Source organism: Heliconius melpomene, chromosome 13, assembly GCF_056956725.1.
Source record: "Heliconius melpomene rosina isolate 202511_hmr_F chromosome 13, ASM5695672v1, whole genome shotgun sequence".
NCBI classification, from domain to species: Eukaryota; Metazoa; Arthropoda; class Insecta; order Lepidoptera; family Nymphalidae; genus Heliconius; species Heliconius melpomene.
The window spans coordinates 6222370-6238454 of NC_140401.1; the positions used below are offsets into that span (position 1 = coordinate 6222370).

General features: G+C 31.2%; 2 protein-coding genes across 11 annotated transcripts in view; both read right to left on the reverse strand.

Annotated features, from left to right (window-relative positions):
* The window catches only part of dnc (phosphodiesterase dunce), a 197296-nt gene that overhangs the window by 75258 nt on the left and 105953 nt on the right, over nt 1-16085 (reverse strand). The gene's annotated exons all lie outside the window — the stretch shown is intronic.
* LOC146532730 (uncharacterized) lies at nt 39-1536 on the reverse strand. The gene is made up of 3 exons (XM_085196737.1): nt 1380-1536; nt 395-789; nt 39-179 (listed from the first exon to the last, which is right to left on the reverse strand). The coding sequence occupies exon 2, from the start codon at nt 748-750 to the stop codon at nt 400-402; it is 351 nt and encodes a 116-aa protein (XP_085052863.1). The 5' UTR covers nt 751-789; nt 1380-1536; the 3' UTR covers nt 39-179; nt 395-399.

Sequence of the window (16085 nt, forward strand, 5' to 3'; positions counted from 1 at the left end):
TAGTAACTAACACCTTTTATAAAAAAAAAACACAACACTAGTTATAAAACCATTTTCTATTTATTTTAAGATTTATTGCATGAATTACAATTTAAACTTTTAAATATATAAAATATTATATGGAACACTGGACACAGTCTTTATCACTCATTGACCACCTCACGCACAAACAAGGACACCTGCAACAAAATATTTAAGCTTAATTTTAATGATATATAAATATATAAGTAAATAATATAAATGTTTCACACAAATTACTACATATTTAGGAAACTAAACCGTCAATGCTAAGCTCGAACAACAGTATTACAATTTTCAGGTAGTTTCAATATTAGTTTAGCTTACTATTTAGCGAATAGCGTTAATTAGTTAAATATATAATTATAGTTATTACATTGTTTAATTTGCAGATTTATAATCCAGCGCTAATTGTCCGGCTTCATTGGCGCAGTCTGTTAGGGCTTTAACTTGTTCTGCGTTCAGACCCGTAGCTTTTACTTTGACGTCGGCGCTTTTAGAGTGTTCCTTACTCTCACTGCTAGATTCTACCCTTTTTGTAGTAGCGTTGCCATATTGATCGATAAATGTTTCTTCTTCAAATTCTTCCTCGTAACTCTCTTGATAATGTTCACGGAATTCTTGTCTCGCTTGAATCGTGACCTTTTCTGTCGTTTGTCTTTGTTGCATTATCTCATCCATGGTCTTTTTGACGACCAGTTGGCCTGCTTCTAATGTTTTGTTTTCAGACATTTTTAACAAGTGTTTTATTCTTGAGATGAAAAGTTACGCCTAAAAACAAATTACAAGAAGAAATATATTTTTATGAAACTAGTTCAACGTATATATGTGAAATTTGAAGTCGAAAGAAATTGATTGTAATGATTGGCGAATAGCCAGGCGCACAATGTTTGCGTGCCATTTCGCTTTGTTCGAAAAGTTAATGGCATGACGACCTCATAAGTATTTAATGGTAAATTCTATTTTGCCTATGACTAGACTTTCTTAAAATAAACAAAAAGAAAATAATTTGAAAAGATAAATATATAATGACATCAACTTCAAAGAAGTTTTTATTACTAATAAAAAGTTATTCTGATATAATTATGATGATGATAAAGTCCATATGACAGAAATAATTATGATTTATTTTATAAAGTAATACATAAATGTTATTACTTTTAAAAGAATTGAAACTGAATGAATATTTATCTCAAGTAATATAACACGATATCCCTAAGCACAGTGTATCGTTAACAATGAATTGGACTAAAAACGTCTGATTTTTTAATTAACAAACACATTTAGTTTCAATTAAATATTGCGCTAATATTTATCAAAACATAATTAATATATGTGTATAAAAAAAACAAAAGAATTACCTGTCCAAGCCTTTACACTCACGGCAATATAAATATTATCTTCCAAGACTTTTAATATAATATTTAACTTATTGTTCTTGTGAGAGAAGTTACTATATCCAAGACTGAGCGTATACTGACGGGCGGGCGGTGTCGTTGTTACGGCCGGAGCTTGGCGTGGGCGGTACTCGGTATGTAGCCATGCGTCTGCGACTTGGCCAAAATACCATGTTTATTCCCTCGCATTTACTAATTAAAAATAATTTATCCTGATTCTGACATCAGTGCAATTATTAATTCTCTGATATATGTACAAGATTGTGCTCACGAAGTGACTTTGATATATTGTTTAAATGACTTTGATTTGAGAAATTTGTATAAGGTTCATTGTATAAATAATTTACTATAAAGTAAGCCATAACAGACAGCTACTGAAACTAAATGCAGTTAAAAATAAACGTTCTAAAACTGTCATCACCAAGCACTTTGAAAAAGAAAGAAGAAAAAGTGGTATTTAAATGTGTATCCAAAAAAGACACAAAGACCAATACACAACGGGTGCAGTGGCCCGCTGAAAATAGCTGGCATGCGTCAGGAGACGGAGAAACACGCGCGATGAGTTATCCCGGCACCGATAAATATGAGTAATAATCATTGCCAAAGCTCTCCGCTGACTCAGATTTTGGATAAAACTTATCATATTAATTCTCTGAAGTTGATGTGACGTTCTGTTTATTTCTTAAAACAAAAATTATGTTATTATGCTTGTAAGATTTTTTATTATTATATTAATAGACTAGAGGACGCGCGCAGCTTCGCTTGCGTATTTAAGGGTGAATTCTAATAACCCATGAAACATGTGTTCAATGAAATATTTTTAAGTCTAAATTTAAAATTTTATAAAAATCGGTGGCGATTTAAAGATTTTTCCATACAAACTTTCAACCCCTTATTTGCACCCTTAGGGGGTGAATTCTAGAAAACCATGAACCACATGTTCAATTAAATATTTTTACGAGTCTTAATTTCAAATTTTATAATAATCGGTGGCATTTTAAAGATTTTTCCATACAAACTTTCAACCCCTTATTTGCACCCTTAGGGGCTGAATTCTAGAAAACCATGAAACACATGTTCAATTAAATATTTTTAAGAGTCTAAATTTCAAATTTTATAAAAATCAGTGGTGTTTTAAAGATTTTTCCATACAAATTTTCAACCTCTTATTTGCACCCTTAGGGGGTAAATTCTAAAAAACTGTGAAACACGTGTTCAATTAAATCATTTTAAGAGTCTGAATTTACAATTTTATAAAAATCGGAGCCGATTTAAAAAAAAATCCATACAAACTTTCAACCCCTATTTCGCCCCTTTAGGGTTGAAATTTTTCAAAATCCCTTCTTAATGGATGTTCAGATTACAAAAGTAAACATCTGTCCAAATTTCAAGTTTCTACGCACAGCGGTTACGGCTGTGCGTGCGTCTTACCTCAGTCAGTGGGGACACGTCCTTTTATATATATAGATTATTAAGAAATATAAATGCTTATTTATTTGAGGTCGACGTGGCGTAGTCGCACAGCGCGTGGTTATAACCACGACTGTTATGGGTTCGATTCCCTTTCGGCGGAATGAAATATTTAATATTTTCATTTCCTCGCTCTGGTAGCGAGGCAAAGCGCGACGATGAGTTCCGCCGCCCAACATTCCGTGGAAAGTCTGTAACGGAGTATCTTAACACTTGATTCTCTCTGGCTCCTATGATGAAGGAATTGTTGGTTTAATGGCCCCTAAGATAAAGCTTTATTTTACACCGAGGAGTCAATATAAAATTATAATGATTGAAACATTTTTTTTTAATTAATAATAAAAAGATATTCTTACATTGTGATGGTGATAATCAATACGACAGAAAAAAATATGATTTATTATAAAAAAGAAGATATAATATATAGAATTTCCTAGGATCACGATTTCATATATTACGAAGAAGAAGAAGAAGATCAGAATTTGAAGATGGAACCAGTGTTCGAGTTTCGCTGAGACTCTATGTAAAATAATTTCGATATTGAGAAAATATTGAAAATACATTAGAAAATGTGGTTAAAAACTTAGTCATTGTCATTGTATTGACGACATAAGAGCTGAAATTAAAATGCTGGTTGCCCGAGCTTGTGTTTGCTGTAAAAATAGATATGTTAATGTGTCTACGGCAGACTGTCTAGGGGCGTGAGATATCGTGAAATCCAGGTGACATTATGCCGTCTTTTATACGTAGTCTTGAGTATGAGGACATTTATTTACTACAATAGAAGGCTTAGGTTGAGCTTTAAGGTTAAATATAGGGTGAGGAAGGAAAGAGGAACGGACGCTACTGAAAATATTAGCTCTATTATGGCTAAAGAGATACGTAAAGAAGATCGTCGTTGTATATTATACGCTTAAAATTATTATGCAACGTATGTTATACAAAAAATATTGTGCATTTCCTATATTAAAAGGAAATAATATGTATATAGCAGTAATTTTGCATAAAAATATAAAGCTAAAATATAAAGGACCATTTTAACTACAGTATTGTTGAAAATAAGATAACCTATTAGATATAAAATATATTGAGAATGTTTAAAGACTTGAACAGTAAACAACTTCAAGTTAATAGAAATGTGTAAGAATATATAGGTATATACAGCCTTTTGTGCTGCATTTATTACATATCCATTGCTGACATTCCACAAACACTCGTAACTTCTATTTTCACCGAAGTTAATATCGGCAGCTTCAAATTTCAATTATTTTTGTATCGTTTATGGAACAAGATCGTTGAAAACAATAGTAGAATATCAAATATTTAGCTAGAGACGTCGGATAAATTGCCTTTTTAGAATAATTCCAAGATTAAAATAAATAACATTTGAGAAAGAAAGAGTTTAGTTTAGTTACTATGATGATTCTTTTTAATTTTCAATATTTTTTTTAATCCTCAAATTCATTTTGAAGTTATATATGCAAACTATTTACAGAACCAAAAAAAAAACCTTGCGGTAAATTTAATATCATTATGGCTACAACTTTATAGAAGGTTTTTTTTCTAAACCTTAGACTTAACAAAGTTAACAGGGTTTAGCTAAGTAAGAAACTTATAAGATACTTATCAAAGAGATAAGTTCTTCAGCTGAACGACGGCAAAGAGTATTAATTTTATGTATGTCACATTTAAAACATTGTTTTGTTATATTAGTACTACTAAAGTAACTTATTTTACAAGTGTATACGAAAATTATAATATATCTTGATATACAAATAAAACCTAAAAATCCTAATTAATCTGTTGTCATATTTGTTTAGAAAATAATTATTATGTGTCGCTCTACACAAAGACATATTTAACTTTACATTTGAATGTAAATACGAAGACGTACGCGCTTTATATTTGTTATATTATTACAGGTATTGTGGCACCTAAGGTATTCGTTGATGGTCTTCAACGAATATTTGAACACTTCGAGATTTTAGCCAAATCTACATATCTTTGATTCAAAATGTAAATGATGCAATAGCAAAATAGCGAGGTTCTTTCATCTTGACAGTTTGGGCAAGTGAAATTCACTGAGTGTATTTGAACTTTTCATTATATTACGGAATAAATAACAACTGTTGTTATTGTACGATATTTGCTTGACCTTAATGTGATGGATTTGATTATTCCATGTCGAGAATACCTTCAACATAATATAATCGTAAAAGTAAATCAATAAATTGAGGCCAGTCATGATGCAGAGGCACAAATATGTGACTGTAGACGCAACTGTTTGTGGGTTCGATCCCCAAACGGGGGAATGAAATATTTATTTAATTTTATATTTAAATTTTTTTGGTCTGTTGTCGAGGCAAAGCGCGGCGTTGAGTCGGCGGGAAATAAGTAACGGAGTGTTAAGACACTAAGTTCCCTCTGCCTACCCTGCTCAGTGCGGGATGCAGTGTGAAGCTGAAAAAAAAATCAATAAATATTTGTGCTTGTATAAATTATTACCTGATTTAATGGTTGAACATAACAGATAATAAAGTAAAGGCTCTATCTTAAATCTATTTTCTACTTTGAACTCCATCACAAAATTGATTTTCGAAACATCAAAGAAGAGCTACGGGAGCCTCATACTAAATTAACTAGATTCATATGAGAAACCTAGCATATTTTTAAATATAATTATTACGTGCAATATTACAAAAATGTGAAACCTTATTAATAATACGTTACAACTAGAGATTACATGATAATATTGGACATACACGATTTACAATATTAAAGAAATATTAATATTTAACCTTTTAACAAAGGCCACATACATTTTAAAATAATTAATTACTTTAATGACTATGAAATCCACAGAATACAATCGACACCACAAATCTGATGTTTTTGACATGATGATATGTTATGACATCAACGTTATAATAGATTCGTTGTTCTCTGGTCCGTTAAGAATATTGCGTTTATGAATCTATGTTTGTAAATTTAATCGACCAATAAGAAAGTAATTTGTTTTTATTTATATATTTATATAATTTTTTTGAATTGTTACTTACTCTTGGAACTACTACTCTTAAATTATGCAAATGTTCAATAGCTATAGCCATTATTTAAAAAAAAATGTACATGAAGTCTTTGATAAAGAATGAGGAGAGACGGAGAGCTATTTTAGTAAAGTGTCGTCCGCACAATAGGATCAAAGTAAACGCAATGTGGCTTGTGTTCGAGAATGCAGATATGTTAGAAGTTTATTCCAATAGAAACCCACACTCGGATTGATGATATTAATTGACAGTAGCTTAATTATAGCATTGTATTTGATTCAGTTTAATAAATTAATGATAATTTACAAACACGTTACTACGTAATGGAGTTACATTTTGCATTATTAAAAGAGGATATACCTGTTTTTTGTAGTATCGAACTTTTTAAATTTATTTTTGTATTACGCTGGTATTGATATTCGAAAGCCTATAAACACTGACATAAAAAAAAAAAAACAAAATTAAAGAGAAATGTCAAATTTAATGACGTGGTTAATAAGTAAATTAGTTAAGTTCCTTTAGTTACACAAAGATTATTTTAATAAACTTTCATTTGCATCAGTAGGGGAGCCACTCGAAACGACATCCTGAATGAAACCCTGGATTCCAATTTTAGTCGTATAAGCTATCCATTAGGCCCACAAGTTAGTACGTAACTTGCATATAAATTAATCTTATCAATGTAAAAGAAATGTCACAATATAGTAGTAGTAGTTAATTTACATGTTGTATGTGACCTTTCTACGTTCTAGGTCTTAAGCTAATGTTATATACTAACGGTAGTACATTGACTTACATCAAGCACGCGAAGGTAGCTGCTTCCGTACTTCGTAATGCAAATGCATCAACAACAGGCCAGCTTAGTCGTATTTCAATAGGTGTGAGCAAAGGTATGCAAACGTTTTTAGATATTTCATGTGAGTATTTTTATTTTTATAGCTTCACGCTGTATCACGCTAATAGCAGAGTGGGCAGAGGGAACCTGAGAATCAAATGTTAAGACACTCCATTCCCATTAGGAAGACACTTCCGTTCCCACCTTTTTGTCGAATTCTAACCATAACTCACAACTTAAGCATAAAATATATTATATATAAGTGCAAGTAGTATAAAATATTGACCAATACATATATAATTATTATTAAATTAATACAATGTTAGAGGATTGTTTTTAAAATGTTTAAAAATAATTTAAATTTAATAAAGCACTTAAATGGAACATGTTTGGTACATTCGCCTGATTTAAGAAATATCACGTCCGTAAGAGGTGCTATATCTTTCACTACGCTGTCGAAGTATATTATTTTAAGAACAAACACTTTACTGCCCTCGTTATTTTAAGTAAGATGGCCTGCTGTTAAATCTTTTTTGTACAATAATTTTACTAAATATGTTATTTTTTAGTTTAAAATGAGATGTTAGTCTTGTAATAAGTTCTTTATTATTAGTTAAGATATTAACACTATATTTTAAAACATAATAAACATTAAATTATTTTCTAATATTGCAACGAAAAATAAGTCAACTAAATTTTAAATTAAATTTGTCCACAAATCTTTTAGCGGACTTCAGTCCACTAGAATAAAATAGAATTTGATAAGGTTCCATGCACGTTTATAACTAGCGGGATAGACAGAAAGAATACCACTGCATATCTCTTTCGTCTGTCATCAATCTTCACATATTCTTTTACGTGAGGTCCCCCAATCCCTTTTACCATTTCAAAGGAATTAAGTCAGCTAAACTAATTTCGCATATCCTACGTAAAAGTCGTATTTCCGTAACAGTTAGCTTCCTTTCCTTCATATTCTAGGAAATTCACGTTTCGCTGCTGTATAGGTACTAATACAACTGTACTGATAGCTACGAAATGTCTACGTAGCTATCATTACAGTTGCATGTTACACACTGCCGTTGGCATTGATGAGGCAGCGAGCCTATCGATTCTGTTACTAGTTGCAATATGCCTTTCTATATCCATGTCGAATTTTCTGTCTGTAGTAAATATATTTCTCGCCACTTCACCCACTTGTTTAACCATCTTTCCAATGACTTATGACACGGATCCTGCATTCCTTCTTTTCTTCATCTGTGCCAAATACCAACATCCTTGTTTTACCAGCATCCAAAGATTGATGTGACAATTAACTTTCAGAGTGGTGACTAATACCTGCAACTCACATTCTCATGCTGCAATGAGAATAGGATCACCAGTGTACAACAGTCAACTCTTCACTCCCACATCGCTTTTTTTTTTTATTATATACATATTTTTTTATTATATACATATTTCTGAAATTAATCAAAAACCTAAGACAGTAGAAAGTAATAAATGAAAACTGCAGCCGAAAGCCATTTAAAATTTGTATTTCATTCAGTTCATTTAAGTTGTTAGTTTATGGCGAATTCCATTTATACATTTGTGTACATTCACTTCTCACAACACGTCATGTTACTGTCAAAAGAAACCGAATAAATGATTTCTTTTTCAATAATCATTATACGAGTATTATTGCCTTTGTTTAGTATTTTTAAACTGTTTTATTATTAACTATTATCCTTACGTCAATCATAGTAGCAAATTATGCCATATTCTCCCACAGCCTATATATACCTATTACTGTAGATAAAAATCAGCCTTCAAGGTGAAATATAGCGTGCCAAAGACGACTGAAGTTTCAATGATATGATGTGTATCGTAACATTACTTGCCTTGTAATTTTAGCAAATCACCACGTCGCGTCGGTAATATATATTTCTTATTTACTATTCTAAATTAGTATTCTAAATTCTAATTACAATGTTAGTGCTTTTTCTTTATAAATTTTCCTCATACACTTGAGTATTTAGTGCTAAGGTCTGCTTAGTGTTAGGGTAAGTGTCTCCGTTCTCGTTTTTTTATTAATTTATAGACATTACATGGTGATCCTACGGCTAACGTTGTCTCACCAAACCAGTTTATTGAAACTTTTCTAGGATGTTTTCTTTTTTTTTTTTTCAGTTTCTCGCTGTATCCCGCACACAGCAGGGGAGGGAGAGGGAACCCCGTGATAAGACACTTCATTCCCCATTTTTCTCCGAATTCTTGAGGCATTGCGGATTGAATGACAAAATTTGACACCAGAGCGAAGATGTGAAAATATAAAACATTTAATTTCCTCGAGTGTGCATCGAAGTCACAACCTATCGCGTTTATAGACACACTCTTATGCCCCTGAGCCACAACTGGCCTCAATAAAACAAATAATAGGCATAAAATATACAAAATATCTATACTTAAACTAAAATAAGTATAAACTTAATAATTAGACGTAACTTATATTCTAACAGCGAACTTTATATAAGGAAACGGATACTATTTCATTTTAATTGTGTAAATTTTATAGCTAATCATTATACTAAACAATTTGTGCTATACAAAGCCTCTATTGATTCGAAACTTAAAGTTAATGGAAACTTTCTGTGAATGAGCCCAGTAAATCTATTATTTCTTAAAAATAAATATAATGTTTTTTAAAGAATAATTCTTGGGAGAACTAAAAACTACACTATTAACATTAACATTGTTAACAAGTTGATAATAAGATATTTGATATTTCAAATAACTGTAAACGCAACTGGTTGTGGGTTCGATTCCCACTCGAGGAAATGAAATATATTTCTGTCAAGTTCCGCTCAATACACAATGCCTCCAGAATTCCACTGAAAGTGGAATACAGAGTAGAACGCTAGCCTCCCTCTGCCTGCTACATGCGTGATAAAGCGTGAAAAATATACAATATTAGGTACATTATTTAAATCTGATGAGCTGTCAATGTCTCACGCACAGTCCCGACATAAACGCACGTTAACATATTCATGACATTGCTGAATATTTATGTGAAAAACGAATATAAAACGGTAATAAATTAAAGAGGTCTAAAGTTCCCGCATAGCAGGTGGCGGATTAAATCCAAATATATTGTTATGTATAGGGATATAAATATGAATTTTACCATGTTTGCTAAAATAATATTATGAATCATTTAACAGACGATAAATCTGTTTAACTATTTGGCAATGTTTTTTTTTATTAATAATTTGAATAATTTTAATACTGAAAGTATAGCAAATTTCAATTTTACATTAAGATCAAAATCAATATCACCCATATAAATATTTGCGTATACGAATCTAACCTGCGTAAACAATACGGTAATCTCTTGTCGTGGGTACGGTGTAATGTGTATGATTTAAAAACACATCTATTTGTAACTTGAATTTTGTTTTAAAATATATTATAAAAAAAATATCCGTCTGGTCTTACCAGTCATAGAAAATATTAGGAGACCTTACCGAACTTAACGTAGTCAGAAGTTGGTATAACGATACAAATTTGGGGCATCTTATGAAATTAATCACTTCATTATGCGGTTTAATGGAAAAGACCTTCGAAAGTAAATGAACGTGAAATTTGTTATTAATTTCGAAACTTATGAAATCACTTGAGAAAACTGTGGAGTTTTTCATATTTTATTTTATTATGGTTCTCCGCTTTTCGCCCAAATTCGAGACATTACCTACTGGTAGGCACATTTGTTCATATGTATATAGTTTTTCGTTCCGAGGGAAAAACTTCTTATGCCTACTACATCAATATACCCTATGCCGTAAATTAAATAAGTTTAATTCCAAGTTTATGTAAAAAAATGTAATGTAATTTAAATGTAAACAAAGAATAATCGTTTGTACCTCGGTAAACATGAAAAACTTTGAAATTAGAAAATAATACAAACATGAATATACATTTAATAAATCGTTTACATAAAACGACCATTATTACAGATTATAACTGACGAAAATGGTCAATCATTCAACCTTTGTTTTAAGCACGACTTCTCGTTCATTAGTAAGCTGAAGTGCCTACCGCTGTACACATTTCACAAAGGGAATAGGACTGTACAGTTTATGTTCCAAACAATGTTAAATCTGTATCACGAGCGAGTCCGAAGTAATAAATTGTTATTTGAATATAGTCGTGTATTTGATTTTTGTGACGAAACATTTTTACTTTTTTAGGAATGTATAAAAATTTTAACGTGGCGGAATTTGAACCCGCATCTCTTGAAAACCATCCAAGACTATTCCGACTATTTACGTTCCTAAAAATTATTTTTCTTTCCAAAGTGTGAAATAATATTTTAAAAATAAAAGAATAACATTTTTGTTAATATTTGATAGTTATTAATAACTAGCGGACGCGCGCAGCTTCGCTTGCGTATTTAAGGATGAATTCTAATAACCCATGAAATATGTGTTCAATGAAATATTTTTAAGAGTCTAAATTTCAAATTTTATAAAAATCGGTGGCGATTTAAAGATTTTTCCATACAAACTTTCAACACCTTATTTGCACCCTTAGGGGGTGAATTCTAGAAAACCATGAAACATATGTTCAATGAAATATTTTTAAGAATCTAAATATCAAATTTTATAAAAATCGGTGGCGATTTAAGAATTTTCCCATACAAACTTTCAACCCCTTATTTGCACCCTTAGGGGGTGAATTCTAGAAAACCATGAAACATGTGTTTAATTATATACGTTTAAGAGTCGGAATTTCAAATTTTATAAAAATTGGTGACGATTTAAAAAAAACATATACAAACTTTCAACCCCTTATTTGCACCCTTAGGGGGAGAACTCTAGAAAACTATGAAACACGTGTTCAATTAAATACTTTTAAAAATCTAAATTTCAAATTTTATAAAAATCGGTGCCGATTTAAATTTTTTTCCATACAAACTTTGAACCCCCATTTCACCCCTTTAAGGTTAAAATTTTTCAAAATCCCTTCTTAGTGGATGTCCAGATTACGAAAGTAAACTTTTGTCCAAATTCCACGTTCCTACGCACAGCGGTTACGGCTGTGCGTGCGTCTTACCTCAGTCAGTGAGGACAAGTCCTTTTATATATATATATAGATTTCAATATTATATGCATATGTATGCACAATTGTCGTGAAACCTAATCAATTCAACAAGAGATAAGTACCTACTATTAGGCTATTAATTGATTATTAGACTAAAACCAACCAAGAGACCCAATAAGGTCAAAATCAGACCAGTCTTTTATTCACTGGTGCACTTACCCTTCATCAATAATTCAGGTAAGCGCCCGCCCGTCTATATAAATCATTCTCAATAGCTGTGGACGTTCAATATTATTTTTAGCGGCATTTTACGTTAGCTTTCGCTGTTACATACCAAAATTTTTAATTTAATTATTACTTTATCGAAATCCAGGAAACTGTGGACTTATTAAACATGTTTGATTTATTATGAATGTTTAAAATTTTGATTTTCGCCTTCGTAAATTGTATAGTATAATCAGTTGAAACATGAACACGCCGATTAATAATGAAATGTTGTGACATAATTGTATTTATTACCCGATTACGGTGAAACAAAAAGTAGGTTATGATTTTGACCGTATAATATGTATGTATGTTTATTTGTTCCCCTATAGCTTCTAAAATATTTTTCATAATTTGACAAATGAGGTATCTTTGGTAGCGATTAATTATCCGCTATATGTGACATCATATTAAATTGACTGTGAGGCCATGTAGAAGAAAAAAAAGGTGAACTATAAAGGAATACTTTAGAATTGTATCATGTTTGGTGTCAAATGACAAATTTCAATTAGTTAAGTTTATTCCTTGTTACTCGCCAGTTTGTTTGCGTGCCTCAAAATATTTTAAATAAAAAATAAGATTAAAAACTAATACTCGTTTCTTTTTTTCATTTCCTCATGTTATACACTAACATGTGGTGGTACACCACCACGGTTGTCAATTTCAGGTGAGAATATATTCTTGTTTCACACTTTTTAGAGCGTGATTAATAGTAGTCGGGTTTTAGTTTTTTAACTTACTTTTTATATTCAAAAAGTTCGTTAACAAGCTTTTACTGCGAGTACGAACTTAAAAATGATTTTATATGTATTTAGTAAGCACAGTTGAGGAAAATTCCCAGAAAACCGAGATTCTTACTCAATTAAAAATTGAAATGGCAAAACAAAGAAAGAAAAAGAGAAAAAAAATAATAATTTTAAACTGAAACAAAGCTTTGCCGAGTTGTTATAAGTTACTACTCTTTTTAATTTATATAATTAAGTTAAAATCTAACAATCTACATTTCATAACGAGAAAAGGCCCTAAGCATATAGTAGGTAAAAAAAATATTAAGATAAAACATCTCAAGGTTATTCTGATAATTAATTAATTAACTAAAAAGTTACGTAACTTGTATAATTTTTATATAATATTCGTATTGTTGTCTTGTCTTCACGCCTGAACGCCTCTATTGATCGTCGTAAAATTTGGAACGGGGATAGTTTGACACTGAGGTGGACAAAGGCTACTGTTTGCCTTGGTCGAGTGGGCGACTCGGTCGACTGTTTCATTCTTATATGGATTTACGAATGTTAATAATTTTTATACATTACTTTGATTTTACAGACTAATATATTTTTGTAAAATATGAAAACGATTGTAACAAAGGGATTTAATTTAAACTGTGTGTTTTTAGAAATTGTATTTAAATGAAAGTGAAAGCAGAGAGAAAGTGAGAGCTCGAGTGGTGACCGAGTTCGTGTTGCCTTCCGGCCAAAATACAGAAAACGTATGAAAATTAATGAAATAAATATCTATAAGTAGGTACATGGTTTAGATACTATTGTGGTGTTTTTCTTCTAATATTAAATAATAATTAAATATACTTATATAATTATGAAAAAATGTATCTAATTACATAACATAATAATGTTAAAATAACAAACAGTTTTCTTTTAGTAGGTTACAACTTACATAATAAATGACCTACACCACTCAGCTTTAGTAAACATCGTCAAAAATGATTCAACAACTTTTCTATGACTAGATGATATAGGTTTTTGGTCGGTCGCCTATATACAAGCTTATATTTGACAATTATCATGTATAACATACTATGAAATAGTATTTACTTCTTAAATTAACTAAATAAATAATAATAATCTATATATATAAAATCGAAAAGTCACTCACTCATCACGAAATCTTAGAAACTACAAGTGCTAGGAGTCTCAAATTTTGCATAGACGTCACTAGGACGTACTCATGGAGACAGAAATTAATAATAACATAGTTCACGCGGGTGAAACCGCGAGCGGGCCGCTAGTATATTATATAAATACTGACCATTATTTATTATTCACTCATTGTAACGTAATTAAGAATAATCCTCAACGGAACGGGAAAACATACAATGTGATATTATGGTATCATAAGTTTTTCATACAGTACTCTAATAGAATACGGCTTAGTGATAGAGCTCGTATAACATCAGCAATGCTTACTTATGAAACCGGAATTTTCATATATTACTTCTTAAATATATTTGTCTTAAACACATTTGTCTGTTTTAAAGACAATAACATTTAACATTTATTTTTGCATATCTAGGGCATGTATGTAGACATGATCGATACAAACCCTCTGCAAACTATAATATTGGGAAAAGTTTCTGGGAAAAGGAAAACCGGCGGTAGAAGAAAGTCATGGCTAAGGAACATCAAGGAATGGACTAGAATTAAACATTGATTCATTTGGCTAGGGACAGGGCTGAGTATGCGAAGTTGACTGCCAACCTTCACTAGTTGGAGAGTCACATTAAGAAGAAGAAAAACACTTATTTACTATGAAATTTATTTATTTGTCGAGTTTAGACGAGTCGTCATGCCCACGCTAGTCGCTGTCATTATATGCAACATAATATTTTATGCAAATCGCCCATCGCTACGTGATAACTGAGACCTTGGTAAGAATCTGTTAGTAAAAACATGAAATATAATAGATAACAACTTTCATGCATAGTATGAAACCGTAAACGTCGTTGTCACGAATAAACGTAAATTGTGTCGTCGGCTAGCGTGCACTTGCGTTCTAACCCCTTTGTTTTTTTAATACAAACGTTACAACGATCTATAGTTTGTTTGTTGAGGCCCCGTTGTGGCGCAGGCGTGTGATTGTACACGCGACAGGTTATGGGTTCCAATCCCACTCGAAGAAAAGAAATATTTAATGTTTCCATTGGCGTTCAATTTTGATACTTAAAACGCAATGCCTTCAGGATTAGGCGGAAAGTGGAGAGCGGAGTGCGGAAGTGTCATAACACTAGGCTCCCTCTGCCTATGCTACTATTTACGGGATACAACATGGAGCTAATAAAAAATATGTTATAATTTTTAGGAGAGGAAACTTATTATATTACTTTATTTTAAACAATAATGCAAAGTAATTACATCATTCAATAAACACCTTTACATTTCAAATCTGTTGTAAAGGTTACGAAGCAAAGGCCCAATCAAGCGTTATTCAAAATAAACGTCGCTAAAAAATTTCATTTCCTTTCAAATGTATTTCTCTTTTTATTATTTTCTGGTCTCTGCACGATTTTGTGTGTGAATCAGTGTTTTACGTTTTAACTGCTTTGGATTTTTTTTATAATGTTTTTTTCACTTTTATGCCTTTTTTGTCACGATCAATTAAATAGCACGACGTACTATGTCATAGAAACTTATTTATAAGCTGTTTAAGAACGAATTTCATAGTATATTTATATTTTAAAATTCACTTCGCCAAGTACATGGAAATCTTAAAATAATGTTAAAAAACTGTGAACATCATTTTCCAACATCTTAAAATTCATTTTGGTTTTACCGGAAGTATTTCTTACAGGTATTTAAAAGCCGAGATTTCGCTCATTATATTCGTGCTGAAGTATTTTTAATAACACACTGGGGAAATAATGGCGGTAACGTCGAAAACGGTAATAAAATTCTGAACGTATTTTATTATTTCCATTCGGCGGAGTGATTTAACTTTATGATATAAAATACTAATTATGAATTAAATTAATAATTGAAATTTGTTTTTCATTGTTTGTTTTCAGGGTGGTAATTAAATTAAAATTAATGTTGATACAAAAATACATTATATTTCTTCGCTCTCACACCAAAGTAAAAGCCTGGCGTTGAGTTTTGCCACTCAACACGCTATACCTTGAAAAATTCGGCGGTAAGTAGGGAACAGAGTGTCTTAACACTCGGTTCTCTCTATCTACCCCTCTAA